Raw genomic sequence first — 18,568 nt, 5'->3', positions numbered from 1 at the left:
TAGATAGACAGTACTGCTACATCTCTATATTTATGACATACCATATTTGTATTGCTACAATACAGTACTGCTCAATACCAACACAACTGCTATGATGGAGACCAGAGAAAGACTTTCGTCTTGTTTACATCAGGGTCCCCCAATTTCAATTAATCGTAACATATATGACATATAGATAGACAGTACTGCTACATCTATATATTTATGACATACCATATTTGTACAGTAAGTACACTGTATACAGTATAACTGCTGCTCTTTATAAACTAACATTTTGGCAAACTATTGAAGCAAGGTAACGTTACTTATAGTAAGCTATCGAAGCAAAAGCTGGCTGATCGATCAAGTAAGTAAGTACCGTTATTTCGGCAACCGTTAGACTAACGGTGGAATCAACTAACCAATCGTAAACTATTTGTAAGCCTCGATCGCTGTTGTTTGGGGGGGGGTGTCAGTACAATCTAACGTTAGTGTGTGTTTTCGACGGGCCGCGACAGAAGTACACAACCATTAGACTAACAGTAACTAACAGTGCAATCAATCAACTTACCAATCGGAAACGATGTAATGTAAGCCTCGCTGTAGCAAATCGACTTCTTCTTCTTCTTCTGAATCATACTGTGGGTCGCTCTCTGGATCCCAAACATAATGTACAGCCATGTTGTATTAGTTAGTAAAATCGGTATATGTTTTTGCGTGTCGAAATAAAAACCTGAAACCTGAGACCTTCACCTGGATGGAAGGACGGGGAGATGGGCGGAGCTATTTGGTGGGTGGCTGTCACTCAAAGCATTCTGCTAGTATGGGTGGAGCCAAGCCAATAATAGCCTGATTTCATGAGGCTGAAAAATGCTGGTTTTGAGTACAAGATTAGAAATATAAAACAATGATTATTTTTGGAATAAAAATTACAGATGTGTTACATAGACTCACAGGAATTGTGTAAAGTTGCCCAAATAGTGCTAGGAATAGCACTGCATAGCACCTTTAATCAGTCATTACAGGCTTTGGGTATCAGTCACATGGTTTCTAGTGCGTACCATCCTGAATCACAGGGGGCGCTAGAGCGCTGGCACCAGACGCTGAAGGCGATGCTGAAAAAGTACTGTATTGATACGGGTTGTGGTTGGGACGAGGGGGTGCCTTTTGTACTGTTTGCTATTAGGGATGCTAAGCAGGAGTCACTTGGGTTTAGCCCTGCAGAGCTGGTGTTTGGTTGCAGTGTGCGTGGGCCATTAAAAATGCTCAAGGAGAAAATGTTGTCTGGTTCTCCTCCTACATCAAATATGTGTGATTTTGTCTCCCGGTGTAAGGAGCGTCTCCACGGTGCGTCCTCATTGGCTAGGGTAGCCCTCGCCTCTGCCCAGGGGGAGATGAAGGTGAGGTTTGACAAGAAGGCCGTGGGGCGGCAGTTTAAGGCTGGCGATGAGGTGCTGGTTTTGCTGCCCATGCCTGGGTCAGCGCTCTCTGCCCGGTTTTCGGGGCCCTATAGAGTAGAGAGGAAAGTATCAGACACCAATTATGTGATATGTACGCCCGAGAGGCGCAGGAAGACGCGGTTGTGTCATATCAACATGTTAAAGAAATATCTCACCCGAACTGGTGGGGGTACGCAGGAGGTGCAGTCTGGGAGCCCGGGAGCTGTTCCAGCTGTTTTTTTTGTCATGTGTAAACCCCCTGCCGGACGATGATTTAAAGGTGTTGTCCGAGGGTCAGCAGACGGGGCGTTTGACTAACTCTGAGTTCATGAGTGATGTCGCGGCTCGTCTGCTGTACCTGCCCAAGGCACAGGGTGATGGTGTGAAGAATCTGTTGTTGACATATCCAGTGTTATTCTCTGATGTGCCTTCTAGGACGTCCGTCCTGGAGCACGATATTGATGTTGGGAGTGCGAACCCCATTAAGCAACATGCATATCGTTGTCCAGTGGCGAAGAGAGTGGTAATGAAGAAGGAGGCTCTGTACCTTCTGGAGAATGGGATGGCTAAATCTAGCCGTAGTCCTTGGAGCTCTCCTTGCCTTTTGGCTCCGAAGGCTGATGGCTCTCCCCGTTTTTGTACTGACTACCGGAAGGTAAACGCTGTGACGGTGCCTGACTCATTCCCGTTACCCAGGATGGATGACTGCATAGATAGTATTGGGCCCGCCGTGTTTATCACGAAGCTCGATCTCTTGAAGGGGTACTGGCAGGTCCCCCTGACAGAGCGGGCCTCGGATATTTCGGCGTTCGTTACACCTGACCATTTTCTGCAGTACACCGTCATGGCCTTCGGGATGAGGAACGCTCCGGCCACGTTTCAACGTCTGATGCACATGGTGTTGGGGGGTGTGCCTAAATGCAATGTGTACTTGGATGATGTGGTGGTGTACTCTGACACGTGGGTGGAGCACATTGCTAATTTGGAGGTGGTGTTTGCACGTTTAGCTGAGACGTCTTTGACCTTGAACCTCGCTAAATGTGAGTTCGGTAAGGCTACTGTGACCTACTTGGGCAAGCAGGTGGGGCATGGGCAGGTCCGTCCAGTGGACGCTAAGGTCACGGCGATCCTCGGTTGATGCGACCCAAAGGTTGATGCGTTGGGCCCTGCTGGTACAGGGCTACAATATTGTCATCCGTCACAGGAATGGCATAGACAATATTGTGGCTGATGCCTTGTCCAGGGGTCTGGGGGGGGGCGGTACTAATTTGGCTTTGTGGTGTAGGCTCTGCTGTTCTGTCTATGGAAAAATCTATTTTATTTCTGTTCTGTTGGTGCTAATCTGATGTTGGTTAATAATAAGTGATAATGTTTTGCTAACCCTGCGGGTTCGCTCTTATGGGGGGAGGTGTGACGTACGTGGGTTGGTCATTATCATTATTACTGTATTTGGAAGACCATGTGAACATCAGGTTAGTATCATTAGTATGTGTTATGTTATTCTTGTTTGTGTGATGTGTCATCTTCTAATCCTGTTTCTCTTTCTCCTTTCCCAGATACCACTCATCCTCCTGATTGAGCTGATTGCACCTGCTTGATTGCACCTGTGGGCAGTCAGTTGGATGAGTGGATATAACCTGGAAGATGGCACACACACGGGGCGCCTCATTGGAGTCACTGCCACGTCTCAGAGTGGAGTGAGGAGGTTGCCTTCTCTGCTAGCTGTCGCGGTGGAAGCGATATATATGGTGGCTTTGTGTTAGTGACCACTTGGTGTGGATCGATCCTAGTTTGTGGTGGTGTCCTACAACGGACACGCAGTTATCTTGTTAATTGTTTGTTTGTCTGTATGTATACCGTGTTTGTTCTCCCCTTACCTTTTTCCCTTTGTGTGGACTGGGTTTAAATCCCCTGAAATAACATCTCTTTTCCCTTTGGGAAAAGCCGTGGAGGTTTGAATTCCTACCCTATACAATAAATATTATTTACCATTTGAAACGTCTTCATTTACTATCTGCCTACCCGGGACTGTTTGAAAAGCATTTACTGAGAGGGGCTGTTTCTGTTCATGTACAGCCTGCTCCAGCTACTATTCTGTGCGGTCGTTAGACCTCTGTACATGACAATGGGCTAATAGCTAATAACGTTAAATCTCAAACTGCATATGATCGGCACGATCCTCACGCATGTATGCATGAAAGGGGGGGGGGGCGGGGGATGTCGTTTCTGATTATTGATCACCAATAACCGCGTTAGCCTCATTAGCCTCATAGGCCAAAACAAGGCCCGATCGGGATGTACTTTACGTGAAAAAGATCTTACCGTGGTCCGGTGGGATCCCCCCCGAGCATTTTCCCGTTATTGATCGCCATCTGGTAGATAGATATGTCCATTGGCTGATGATAAATCCCCTTATTTCATGGTGAAATCTGCGATGCAAAACTTAATCCAAGCTATAGGCTGCAGATCCAGAATCGAGCTAACATAAAACTCCATTGAAAGTAAAAAAAAAAAATCCACGTTCGGCCACAGGGAACACTGCATTATCGCGATAGCACCCCTAAGAGGATCTGGCCGGTATTGCACCTTCTCGAATTCAAAGAGTAGGGTATATCTGCAGTGCCGCTCGGCGACCTTGAATAGGTTATTAAAATGGAATAAAAGCAATAACAACTTGCCACGGATTTATCCGTGCTTCTGTCCACAACGGGTGGAATCGAAACACGGATATATACGTTGTTCGTCCCCATTGTGTTAAACAAGTCAAGAAGAAACATCACAATAAATCAAGAACAAAACAAAAACACCATAAAGTCCAAAAAAAAGAGGAGAGAAACCTTAGAAGGGCCGTTCAAGGGGGGGATCTCCCTTCTTAGATGTCGGTGATAATAGTGTTGCAGTAAAACAGGCGAAACAGTTGGTAAGCATGCACTCATGTGTGTAATGAAACACAGATAAGTGCATGCAATAGCAACTGAACATTTTGAAAGATTAAAAATAGAGCTGACGGCGGATCTATTTGAGGCAAGGCATGCCAGTGCGAGACTCACACATGTACTGTGTGGGCGTGTTCCAACGATGGAGGGGCCAGTCACTCAGGAACCAATGTTGGGCTGTGGTATTGGACCGACACCCTCTGGGTCAATCTTCATGGAGAGTAAGGCTGGTGCAGAAAAAACGGAACTTAAAGCAACTTATTTATTTGGGCATATATTGTGTTTACCCATGTATACCCTCTTTCAAGTACAGAGGGGCGACAGTGGCTCAGGAGGTAGAGCGGTGTCGTCTGGTAGTCAGAAAGTTCCCGGTTCTATTCCCGCTCCTCCAGCTTCGCAACGCATCGACGCATCGGGCGGTGCTCAGAGAGGCTGCACTAAGCCACGCCCCCTCAACATACTGAGAGTGGGCGGTGCTCAGAGAGGGTGCACTAAGCCACGCCCCCTCAACATACTGAGAGTGGGCGGTGCTCAGAGAGGGTGCACTAAGCCACGCCCCCTCAACATACTGAGAGTGGGCGGTGCTCAGAGAGGCTGCACTAAGCCACGCCCCCTCAACATACTGAGAGTGGGCGGTGCTCAGAGAGGGTGCACTAAGCCACGCCCCCTCAACATACTGAGAGTGGGCGGTGCTCAGAGAGGGTGCACTAAGCCACGCCCCCCTCAACATACTGAGAGTGGGCGGTGCTGAGAGAGGCTGCACTAAGCCACGCCCCTCAGAGGCTGCACTAAGCCACGCCCCCCTCAGCATACTGAGAGTGGGCGGTGCTCAGAGAGGGTGCACTAAGATTGAATGAGTTTCAGTTGTTATAATGTACTTAGTTTTAGCTTTTTGCTAGAATACTGTATATCAAATGAAGAAGTGGCATCATACTGTATGTACAAAGCAGATGTCCGTTGTCGACCGTACCTCTCTTTTATTTTACATTTCTATATTTCTTATATTACTGTGATGATTCGGTGTTGGTGTGGACCCAATAGCAATCACAGGACGAGGGTAGAGACACAAGAGGCTTGTGGCGGGGACTGAAGACAATAACTGCGGACAAACTCAACTCCTTCTACGCTCGGTTCGGTGTAGACAGTGTCGCCGCTAGCCCTCTGGCTAGTGACGTCACTGGCGCGCCGGCTGTTGTGGAGGGGGGGGGCAACCGCGGGGGGGCGGGGGCGCTCTCTCGTTGTCGGAACACAGTGTGAGAAGAGCATTTATGCAGGTGAACACCAGGAAGGCTGCTGGCCCAGATGGTATAACAGGACGCATACTTAAGTCCTGTGCCAACCAGCTTGCCCCGGTGTTCACCGCCATATTTAATCAATCCCTGGCGGAGTCAGTGGTCCCTGCCTGCTTCAAGATGTCTACCATCATCCCTGTACCGAAGAAACCCTCCCCAACATGTCCAAATGACTACAGACCGGTGGCACTCACCTCTGTGCTCATGAAATGTTTCGAGAGGCTGGTCAAGGACCACATTTGTGCCTCCCTCCCCAGTGATATGGACCCTATGCAATTTGCATACAGGACAAACAGGTCCACTGACGACGCGGTCTCCCAGGTACTGCACAGCACTCTCTCCCACCTTGACCATCAGAAAGGGGGCTATGTGAGACTGTTGTTCATTGACTACAGCTCAGCGTTCAACACCATAGTCCCCACCAGACTGGTGGACAAGCTGATCGAGCTGGGTCTGAGCTCCGCCCTGAGCGCCTGGGTACTGGACTTTCTGAGTGAAAGACCCCAGGCGGTCAGGGTGGGGGGTCAGACCTCCAACACCATCACCCTGAGCATCGGGTCCCCCCAGGGCTGTGTTCTAAGCCCCCTGCTGTACTCACTATACACACACGATTGTGTGGCCAAGTTCAGTTCCAACTCCATAGTGAAGTTCGCAGACGACACGGTGGTGGTGGGGCTGATCTCGGACAACGACGAGAAGGCCTACCGGGAGGAGGTTGAGGTACTGGAACGCTGGTGCCAGGACAACAGCCTGCTCCTGAACATTGGTAAAACCAAGGAGCTGATCGTGGATTATAGGAGAGGACAGCAGGAGACACACACACCACTGATGATTAACGGGGCTACCGTGGATAGGGTGAGCAGCTTTAAGTACCTGGGGGTCCACATCTCAGAGGATCTGACATGGTCAACACACATAGACACAGTAGTAAAGAAAGCGAAGCATGGGAGTGGAAATATTCCCCACCATAAGACAAACGGTGAAGCACAATTACACAAAAATCCAAAACAAAATCAAAGACGACCTTGATAGGTGGGCAAAACTTAAAAACACAGTACAAGCACGGATATCAATAGTTAAGATGGATGTACTACCTAGAATCAACTTCTTCAGTTCAATGCTACCGTTACCCCCTCCAGAGGGTTACTGGAAAAGATTACATTCCTCCACATACAAATTTATTTGGAATAACAAACCACCACGTATAAAAAGATCCACCGCACAGAGAAATAAAGCAGATGGTGGCATGGCATTTCCAGATTTTTTCCAATATTTTAAGGCGTACACATTAAGACCATTGACAACATGGTTTGACCCCCAAGCATTAGTATCATGGAGAAAATTAGAAGAAAACATAGTAGCCCCACATAGACTGAAGGACATAGCATACACTAAACTACCAATCAAGCACTGTGAACGGAAATTTGGCCCCATAATTACTCATGCGATCCGGATATGGCGTGAAACACAAAAAAAAAATCCTAACCCACATAAATGGCACAATCATACTCCCTTATTCAATAACAATGCACTCTTAATTGAAAAACGACCTATAAGATTCCCTATATGGGAAGAGCAAGGCATACACTCATTAGGGGATGTTTTTAACAAACAGGGTTTTTGTAGTTATGGAGAAATACGCAAAAAAAATTATCTCACCAAGTCCACATGGCTTTTTTACATACAGTTACAGCTATGTTTGAAGTCTCACGGTGTTCCATTAGACATACCAATTGAACACAGATACCACAAATTCTTCTATGAAAGAGAGACATCGAGAGGTTTTGTTTCAGATTTTTATCATCAATTACTAACGTCCTCATATGAAACCCTCCAACTAGACTCTGCCTGGAGGAGGGATATACCAGACCTGGAAAATGACTTTGATTGGCAAGGAGCCTGGGCAAATGTCCGACTTACATCAAGGAACCCGGACCATCAACAAATCAATCTTAACTATATTCACAGGACATACTTGACTCCTATAAGACTGAGCAGAATGGGTCTTAAACAAGACTCCAAATGCTCCCAATGTACAAATGGGGACGAAGGGACATTTATGCACATGTATTGGGACTGCCCACCAGTTAAGACATTCTGGAAAGATGTGACCCAACAATTATCAAAACTCGTATCTTGGAATATACCTGTACACCCCTCGGTATTACTATTGAATGATGTTTTTGAGTTTGCAGTAAATCCACAGCTAAAGAGATTGGTTTTATCGGGTATCACAGTAGCTAAAAAGCTGATCGCATCACGCTGGTTTCAACCGGAAAAAATGTGCCGGAAAGTTTGGGTTCTTACATATCTCGATGTGATTTATCAAGAAATATCTACAGCAAGAATTCTGGGTCTCAATGAATCCAAAATGTCAATGTGGTTAGAAGTGGTGGAGAGAATAAAAGCTAGCTTATAATGGTAGTGTCTGGTTAGGTGCGAGGGATAATGGAGGTACTACCCAAGGTGGGGTCCGGGAGGGGGGGGTTCGAGCTGGAGCATATGTGTGTAGGTTTTTAGATAACAGGTATTAGGGGTATATCTTATATAAGACAATTAACTAAAATGTGATTTCATTGGATGTGCTCTGACAACTAATGCTTGTATATCTTATCGTGTGTTGTCATGTTTGTTTATGTGTTTGTTTAAAAAATAATAAAAAAATAAAATACAGAAAGCGAAGCAGCGCCTCTACCACCTGAGACAGTTAAGGAAGTTCAGAGTATCGGGGAAGATACTCCAGTCCTTCTACTCAGGAGCTGTAGAGAGCATCTTGACCGGAAACATCACTGCCTGGTATGGAAACAGCACGGTACAGGACAAGAAGGCCCTACAGAGAGTGGTGCGCTCAGCCGAGCGTACCACAGGTATTGCGCTACCTCCCCTGCAGGTTCTATACAACAAGAGGTGCAAATCCAGAGCCTGCAGAATAATGAAAGACCCCCACCACCCCAATAACAGCCTGTTCCAGCTGCTGAGGTCAGGCAGACGCCTGCGAACCCCAGCTACTAGGACAGAGAGGCTTAGGCTCAGCTTCTTCCCCCAGGCCATCAGAGCCTTGAACAATGAACATTGAGTGCCACTGAACACTGAACTATCCACACACAAGCACACACACGACACGCACGCTGTGCACGCTCACACACTAGCAGCCACTTTAACACGAGCGGGCACACACTCACGCCGCACACACGCACACTTATGGCCAAGAGGAAAGGCCACTTTAAATTAGTATAACAACAGGAACAGTGTATTGCACTACTAAAGCTACCTAGCATGTCCTATATGCTCTGTAAATACTATGTACAGATACCGAGATGTCACACCATGTTACCTGTTACCTGTTTATCGCACAATGTTGTTTTTTTATTGGATTCTATTATATGTTGTACCACTGTTTTTTTATTGGATTCTATTATATGTTGTACCACTGTATTGCACATCGTCGCGGGCAAGACCACCCGCATTTCATTGTATACTTGTATGCCGTGACAATTAAAAACTCTTGACTCTTGTCTTGACTCTTGAGAGACAGGCAGGACACAAAGGGATGTAGTTGACAAAAGGCTTTACTTGTTCTTTCACAAGGCTTAAACTACAAATCACGAAAGAAAACCTCAGCAGGGCTGGGACAGAACATAATACGAAAACCCGATATACAGGGTACAAACGTGGAGAGCAGGATAACAATGATATGACAAGATAACGAACCGACAGGGGAGTAACAGGAAAGGACAGAATATATAGGGAGACTAATTACTAGGGCTGTCCCCGACTAAGGATTTGGATGGTCGACTAGGATTGGCCAAAATTTGCCGTTAGTCGACTATTGGTCGACTTAAAGAAAAATATATATATAATATTTGTAATTTTTTTTTTTTATCATTCCATTTGGGCTGTGGGGGGTGCTTAATGTCTGAAGGAGTCGACTGAAGGCTTCTTGTCCTCTGCAAAAGCATGCAATTGGTCCACTGATATTGATATTTGTCTAGTCTAGTGTGTTCATTAGACGGGTGAAATCCTCTTTCAGTGCCTCTGTGCCTGTTTTCGTAGGCAGTTAGCCTCTGGCAGGCCCGGACTGGCCATCGGGAGCACCGGGAGTTTTCCCGGTGGCCTGGCCTGCACAGATAAAAAAAAATATATATATATTAAAGAAAAAAAGATTTTTTTTTTTTTATTTATTTTTTTTTTATAATTTTTTTGCCATGCCATTGTTTCTAGTTGTGGCGGCGGCACGGCGCGATAGTTAAATCAAATCAAATCAAATTTATTTATAGGGCCCGACAACACACGTTAATGTCCCCATGGGCCGTACAGGTCTTCTTTAAACAAGTCAAGAAGACAACATAACAATAAGTCAAGAACAGAACAAGAACAACATAGGGTCCAAACATTTTTTAGATGAATGCAAATAAATGAAAGAATGCAAGCACTCCCAGACATACCCCACGCGAAGGTAAGGAAAAACTCACTAAAACCTAACAATAGGGAAAAAAAGCTCCACAGGCAATGTGGAGGAGAGAAACCTTAGAAGGGCCGTTCAAGGGGGGATCTCCCTTCTTAGATGTCGGTGATAGTAGTGTTGCAGACGGACAGTTGGTAAGCATGCACTCATGTGTGTGGTGAAACACAGATGAGTGCATGCAATAGCAACTGTACATTTTGAAAAATTAAAGATAGAACTAATAGCGATAGCAACTGAACATTTTGAAAGATTAAAGATAGAGTTGATAGCGGATCTATTTGAGGCACAGGGGCGGCGCAAGAGGGTCACGTCCTCCCCGTCTTAGTCACGGGACAGTCAACACTCCGGTCGTTGCTCAGGGACAGCCGGAGACAGGGGGAAGGGGGGTGGCGCAGAGAGGGTCGCGAACTCCCCGACATCATCGCGGGACATCCGGCACTCCGGTCACCACTACGAGACCTCCGAAGACAGGGGGGCACGCAGAGGGGGTCGCAATCTCCCGGCCTTCGTCACGGGACGTCCAACACTCCGGTCAACAATTACTCAGCAAGAATAACCTAGGTGGGTGGGGAACAACCAGGATTTCACTGTCTGCGACAGAGTTGGAAAACTATCTGACTCTCTCTCTCCTTCACGCGGACACACACACACAATGGAGCCGTGCTGCCGCTTGTGATTGGTGGAGGCGGGACCAGGCGATACAACTGATTGACAGCGATGGCGGCGAATGGAATGGCAGACGGCACTCAGATGCAGAATAACAGCCAGGCAGTGAGCCAGGTAGTGAGGGACTCGGGAGAGATACAGTAGAGCGAAAGTCAATTAACGTTGATGTCAAGATGGACAGTGGAAGAAAGAGAAAGGTTGGAGGAGAGAGGGATAAAACAAAGAAAAAGAAAGGCCCTTACAGGAGAGAGTGGTTAACTGTATTATAATAGTAAATAGAAAAATATGTTGTGCTCTTGCTTTTTTCTTTTTGAAGGTGGAGAGAGTAGCATTGCTAGTGCCACAACAGTTTTATTTGAGGTCCATAACAGTACATTGTACTAAGCAATTGTTGGCTCATTAGTTTGTGATTCACATGCACTAAAATTCACCAGAATGCAGGAAATTAAGTCTTTGTAACAAAAAATTTCCTGGTGGGGGACCCCCAGACCCCCCGCTTAAAAAGTGGCCTGATTGGGGCTATATTTCGCGCTATATCTCCCGGTATGAATTATTTCCCCAGTCCGGCCCTGGCCTCTGGTATGCGTGCCATTAGCGTTAGCCACGCTTCTATGCCTCTTTTCTTTTGGAAAGAATGATTTTTTTTTTTATTATTATTATTATTTATTTATTTATTTATTTATTTATTTATTTATTTATTTATTTATTTATTTATTTATTTATTTATTTATTTATTTATTTATTTATTTATTTATTTATTTATTTATTTATTTATTTATTTATTTATTTATTTATTTATTTATTTATTTATTTATTTATTTATTTATTTATTTATTTATTTATTTATTTATTTATTTATTTATTTATTTATTTATTTATTTATTTATTTATTTATTTATTTATTTATTTATTTATTTATTATTTATTATATTCGACTAAGAGGTTGGCCAGTCAACTACGGCTCCTTTCGACCGATTAGTCGACTAATCGATTAATAGGGGTCAGCCCTACTAATTACTAACAAGACACACCTGGACAGACACACAGGCTGACAAACAATGACACCAAATATATGACAGGGCTGACTAACAATACATACAAAATACAAAAGACAACACACTAGACCAGACCAGGAAACAGAGTGGGTAACAAAGACAACACCACAGAGAATACATTGAACATTAAGGACATATGGAGAATACACACATTAATTGCCAGTAGCAGTGGCAGGAACGGGAGTATGGAAAAAGTCCACTAGAGGGAGGTGCAGGGCAGGCTCTCTGAACTCGAGGGGGAATGTGGCCAGGCTGGGCAGCTGGAGGGGAAATGGGACCAGGCTGGGCAAGCGGATCCTGACAGTACCCCCCCCTCGAAGGACGGCTTCCAGACGTAACGGAAGCCATGGGCAAGGCGGGGGGCCAGGACCCAGGGAAGTTGTGGGTGAACACAGGGAGAGCCTCGGGGAAAAGGCCAGGACGGACAGGATCAGGCTGGGGCAAGGGGCCGGAGAGGGGGCCGGAGCAGGGGAAACGGGGAACAGGATCAGGCTGGGGCAAGGGGCCGGAGAGAGGGCCGGAGCAGGGGAAACGGGGAACAGGATCAGGCTGGGGCAAGGGGCCGGAGCAGGGGGATGGCGGCAACAGCCCAGGATCTGGGGCTGGGACCAGAGACCCCAACACAGCCGGCGGAAGAGACGACCGGCCTGCAGCGTGTCGCCGCCGAGGTCGACCCGACGTGGAAGCAGGCTCGGGGGAGGCGACAGGACCAGGACGCTCCTCCTGGGTTGACTCGGCGTAGTTCTCCCAAGGACACGCCCCCTGCGTTGCCTCCGCATAGTAGTCCTCCCACCAGAGCGGTGAAGGGGACCTGTCGAGACGAGAACCCCGTCTCCTCTTGGGGCTGCGGCGTTGGGAGCCGCACCTCGTCCTGGGGGCTCCTCGGAGGGCACGACCAATCAGCGGGCATGGCGACGCCTGGTCTCCGGGAAACGTTCCCTGGAGCTCCATGTCAGCGGAGGAGGCAGTGCTGGCCACGGCGGTCGTGCTAGTAGTGAGGGCTAGTGGTAGAGGCTGTGCCAGGTCTCCCTCGTCCTGCTTGCTGGGTCCAATTATGGTCGGTTCGTTCTGTGATGATTCGGTGTTGGTGTGGACCCAATAGCAATCACAGGACGAGGGTAGAGAGACAGGCAGGACACAACGGGGTGTAGTTGACAAAAGGCTTTACTTGTTCTTTCACAAGGCTTAAACTACAAATCACGAAAGAAAACCTCAGCAGGGCTGGGACAGATCATAATACGAAAACCCGATATACAGGGTACAAACGTGGAGAGCAGGATAACAATGATATGACAAGATAACGAACCGACAGGGGAGTAACAGGAAAGGACAGAATATAACGGGAGACTAATTACTAACAAGACACACCTGGACAGACACACAGGCTGACAAACAATGACACCAAATATATGACAGGGCCGACTAACAATACATACAAAATACAAAAGACAACACACTAGACCAGACCAGGAAACAGAGTGGGTAACAAAGACAACACCACGGAGAATACATTGAACATTAAGGACATATGGAGAATACGCACATTAATTGCCAGTAGCAGTGGCAGGAACGGGAGTAACGGAAAAAGTCCACTAGAGGGAGGTGCAGGGCAGGCTCTCTGAACTCGAGGGGGAATGTGGCCAGGCTGGGCAGCTGGAGGGGAAATGGGACCAGGCTGGGCAGCTGGAGGGGAAATGGGACCAGGCTGGGCCAGCGGATCCTGACAATTACAACCTCTAGTCTAGATGAACTAATTTGCCTCAAGTTGTTCTCATTGTTTCTCCTTTTAAAATAGACCTAGATATATACATGATGAGACTGTAATAAGATCTCCGCAGGAGGTTGATCACACTCCTCGAATGCGGCTCAGAGATCATTATCTCAATGCAAGCTTGTTGATCTAATGGCCGCCTCCAGGTTCCATCTCAGGTTCAGCTCCACATTGTGCTCCTCCTATAAGAGGCCTTTAGGAGAAGTGACCCAGATTCAACTGATCACTGAGAAGACCCAGTTATTCTCGGGAGACCAAGGACATTATGGTAATGAGCAACATACTTTCCCTATGGGTATAGTGATCTCTCTCTCTTCTCTCTCTCTCCCTCGCCCTCTCTCCCCCGCAGCTTGTAACCCTGGCTTCTACAAGACGTACGCCGGGAACATCAAATGCTCTAATTGTCCTCTGCACAGCTCCAGTCATGACCAGGCGGGCACCATCTGCCACTGTGAGAAGGGCTTCTACAGAGCGACCACAGAGCCCTCCTCCATGGCCTGCACAAGTCAGTGATATTACAGCATTCTGTGTACATTTTAACATGCCGATTTAGTCTCTCTACCATTGTGTGTGTCAAGTCAAGAGTTTTATTTGTCACGGCATACAAGGCATACAGTGAAATGCGGGTGGTCATGCCCGCGGCGATTGTGCAATAATACAAGTAATAAGAATAAGACATAACAGGTATAATGTACATAAAGTGTTCAAAAAGCATGGTAAAAGACATGCTAAGGTCCTGCGATAGTGCAATACAGTGTTAAGCTACGGATGAGGCACTGGGTCTTATGTACACTACTATACAATACTATACTATACAATCTACAGTTATACTATATATCCTTATGCTATCTTGCTATTGCTATATCCATCTATTACTATACAAGAACCACTCCCGTTCTTTTTTTTAAAGTGACCTTTTCATTGTGTAAAGTGACCGTTGAGTGTGAGTGTGTGCAGCGTGTGTGTGCGTGTGTGTGCGTGTGTGTGTGTGTGTGTGTGTGTGTGTGTGTGTGTGTGTGTGTGTGTGTGTGTGTGTGTGTGTGTGTGTGTGTGTATGTGTGTGTATGTGTGTGTGTGTGTGTGTGTGTGTGTGTGTGTGTGTGTGTGTGTGTGTGTGTGTGTGTGTGTGTGTGTGTGTGTGTGTGTGTGTGTGTGTGTGTGTGTGTGTGTCATGCTAAAGTGACTGTTAGTGTGTGAGCGTTTACAGTGTGTGTGTGTTGTGTGTGTGCTCATGTGTGCTTGTGTGTGGAGAGTTCAGTGTTCAAGACTCCGATGGCCTGGGGGAAGAAGCTGGCCATCTGTTCGTACGAGAACATACTGCGTCTGTCTTTCTATTTGTCTTGGATTTTGTCAGTCAACACCTATTGATTTTAGACTCCGCTGGCGAGTCCCAAGGGGCTCTAATGTGAGTGACAGCTTCATGAGCCACTCACACGGGGGGAGACACAGAGGCAGGTCGGAGCGCAGCGGGGCAAGTGTTTTACCGGCTACAACCAGTTCCGGGGCGATTTGCATTGTTGTTGTGTAGAGGAGCAACAGGGTTAACTTTTCAATGGTGATTTCATATATTCTGTCAGAGTTTTTCAAATTATGGTGATTTCATATATTCTGTCATATTATGATGTTTCAATATCCTGACAATGATACAATCTCTTTGGTTTGTAATATACATTTTCAAAGTAATGCTCCGGCACTAGCTCCTCTCTGGACTGTAAGTGGTGTTTAGCAGGCTGTGAAAGACTCATGTCTGGAAGTCATGAGAATAGTTTTTTTTTCATATTATCACAGTTTGAATGTTTAAGAACATATTTACTGTAACAGCTAACAGTTATAGTATCTCTAAATAGTAAAAACGTTTGTTTAAATAAGGCAGTTTGTGACACCTAGTACCCGACTGCCAAGGTGTTAAAAAAAACTTGATGTTTAACTAGATTCAAATAAGCACATCTTATCATCAAATATGTTCACATCATTTGAAAGTTTACATTCTGTACTTTCATAATCTCTAAAAATCTAAAAGATGACAGAGGGAGATTTAAACTGCTGGGCTCTGTCACATTTTGTTATCCATAATGAGACTCATCTCTGGATATCAGTTTCATTATGCAGTATGTGTAACGGATCAGGAGATTCGACCGGACATTTCGAAATTAAAACGTACAGATTTGGTGGTGGCACTAGTGGAAAGGTTATGGGTTCACATGTGTTGATGATTTTAAAATCATCATAGCTATATCATGTATGTATGTGTAGCTATGTGCAGCCACAGCATCAGAGGATGAAGATGTCGACTGCAGAGTAATGGGCAATGATTTAGCCTGAGGCTGGTCTGGTGTTCCTTCTTACAGGGTTATGCTCTCTCTCTACACTTTTTCTCTCTCTCTCTCTACTCTCTCTCTCTCTCTCTCTCTCTCTCTCTCTCTCTCTCTCTCTCTCTCTCTGTCTCTGTCTCTCTCCCTTTCTGTCTCTCTCTCTCTCTCTCTCTCTCTCTCTACACTGTCTCTCTCTCTCTACACTTTATTTTTCTCTCTATCTCTCTCTACACGTTTTCTCTCTCTCTACTCTCTCTCCCCCCCTCTACTCTCTCTCTCTCTCTCTCTACTCTCTCTCTCGCTCTCTCTCTCTATTTCTCTCTCTCCCCCTCTCTACTCTCTCTCTCTACTCTCTCTCTTGCTCTCTCTCTCTCTCTCTCTCTCTCTCTCTCTTTCACTCTCTCTACTCTCTCTCTCGCTCTCTCTCTCTCTATTTTTCTCTCTCCCCCTCTCTACTCCCTCTCTCTCTATTTCTCTCTCTCCCCCTCTCTACTCTCTCTCTCTACTCTCTCTCGCTCTCTCTTTACACTTTTTCTCTCTCTCTACTCTCTCTCCCCCTCTCTATTCTATCTCTCTCTTCTCTCTCTCATTATTTCTCTCTCTATACGCTCTCTCCCCCTCTCTACTCTCTCTCTCTCTCTACTCTCTCTCTCGCTCTCTCTCTCTCTATTTCTCTCTATCCCCCTCTATACTCTCTCTCTCTCTCTACTCTCTCTCTCTCTTTCGCTCTCTCTACTCTCTCTCTCGCTCTCTCTCTCTCTATTTTTCTCTCTCCCCCTCTCTACTCTCTCTCTCTCTCTCTATTTCTCTCTCTCCCCCTCTCTACTCTCTCTCGCTCTCTCTTTACACTTTTTCTCTCTCTCTACTCTCTCTCCCCCTCTCTACTCTATCTCTCTCTCTTCTCTCTCTCATTATTTCTCTCTCCCCCTCTCTCTCCCTCTCTGTCTCTCTCTCTCTCTCCCTCTCTCTCTCTCTCTCATTATTTCCCTCTCTCTCCGGGGGCGACAGTGGCTCAGGAGGTAGGTAGAGCAGTCGTCTGGTAGTCAGAAGGTTCCCGATACGATTCCCGCTCCTCCCGGGCAGCGTGCCGAAGTGTCCTTGAGCAAGACTCTTAAACCCTAGCTGCTCCCGATGAGCAGGTCGGCACCTCGCACGGTCACCTCTGCCGTCGGTGTGTGAATGTGTGAGTGAGCGGGTCAAATGTGAGGAACAAATTGTAAAGCGATTGGCATCACCAAGACCCCACTCCCCCGCATCTCATCAGTCTATGAGAAGCGGTGGTCACGGAGAGCACGGAACATCATCAGAGAGAGACGCCTCTCACCCCAACCATGGACTGTTCACCCGCCTGCGGGGCACTCGCTCTGGGGCACGCTACCCGCCTGCGGGGCACTCGCTCTGGGGCACGCTACCCGCCTGCGGGGTCCTCTCTCTGGGGCACGCTACCCGCCTGCGGGGCACTCTCTCTGGGGCACGCTACCGCAGCCTCCCAGGCAGAACCAACAGGACCGCGAATAGTTTCTTCCCCTCAACTGTCAGACTTCTGAATCAAAACTCTACCTAGCCCACTGCACCTCACTGTATATAGCCCATAGCTTATGTAGATTTTATTTGAATTATTATAAAAAAAAAAAATCTCACCATCGCACATTGTGTTAACTATTGCACTTTACTGTACAGTTTTATTTATATGTGTCTTATATTGCAACTGACTGTTGATTGTTACATCCTGGTTGGACGTACACAATCTCGTTGCACTGTCTTGTACCGTGTGATGACAATAAAGTGAATCAAATCAAATCAAATATGAAGGTACCATTTACCCTTTACCACTGTAATACATCTCTCTCTCTCTCTCTCTCTCTCTCCCTCTCTCTCCCCCCCTCTCTCTCACCCCCCCCCCTCTCTCTCTCTCCCCCCCTCCTCTCCTTCTCTCTCTCTCTCTCTCGCTCTCTCTCTCTCTCTCTCTCTCTCTCTCTCTCTCTCTCTCTCTCTCTCTCTCTCTCTCTCTCTCTCTCTCTCTCTCTCTCTCTCTCCAGGCCCCCCCTCAGCTCCCAGGAGCCTGGTCTCGTTGACCAACGACACGGCTCTCTTCTTGCAGTGGGCCCCTCCCAGCGACTTCGGAGGACGGAAGGACCTCACTTACAACGTCCTGTGCCAGCGCTGCGGTGGCGAGGCTGGTGGGGGTGGCGCGGCGCAGTGCGAGCCGTGCGAGGCCGACCTGCGCTTCGTCCCGCAGTCCCTCGGCCTTGCAGGCACATTCGGTGGCGGTGTTGGACTTCGCCGCGCACAGCCAACTACACCTTCCACGTGGAGGCGGTGAACGGCGTGTCGGGGGAGCAGGGAGTGGCCGCGCGGTTCACTGGCCAACGTCACCGTCACCGTCACCACCACACACCCGGCCGGTGAGTCACTGACCGCTCCTTCCCTCTCTTGTGTCTGTGTGGTCTCTTTCACATGGTGTTCAAGTATGACTTCGTTTAACTTCTGTGTTCATATCTAAAGCAGTATTTTACTTAATCCAGTTTCTATGTTAATCACAATTATACCGTGTGTACATATTTACAATTACTTTTTTTTTTATTATTATCTTTTCCCCCCTCCTTCTTTTTCCGATTTTTCTCCCATCCCACTGTTAGTCGTTATGGCCAAT

The 18,568-nt window shown here is 46.9% G+C and overlaps 1 protein-coding gene across 1 annotated transcript in view; it reads left to right on the top strand.

Moving 5' to 3' along the window:
* Window positions 1-18,568, top strand: part of LOC311224107 (ephrin type-A receptor 6-like) — a gene marked incomplete at both ends in the record, with an annotated part of 205,709 nt that overhangs the window by 112,686 nt on the left and 74,455 nt on the right. Inside the window, 5 exon segments of the mRNA XM_084308934.1 lie at window positions 13,953-14,108; window positions 17,955-18,175; window positions 18,177-18,206; window positions 18,208-18,273; window positions 18,275-18,320. Of these exon segments, the coding sequence (XP_084165060.1) occupies window positions 13,953-14,108; window positions 17,955-18,175; window positions 18,177-18,206; window positions 18,208-18,273; window positions 18,275-18,320 (519 nt within the window).

Source organism: Notolepis coatsorum (assembly GCF_963971535.1).
Source record: "Notolepis coatsorum genome assembly, chromosome: 2".
Classification (NCBI taxonomy): Eukaryota; Metazoa; Chordata; class Actinopteri; order Aulopiformes; family Paralepididae; genus Notolepis; species Notolepis coatsorum.
The sequence above is the reverse complement of the archived record's forward strand: the minus strand, read 5'-3'. Positions and strand labels throughout refer to the sequence as shown.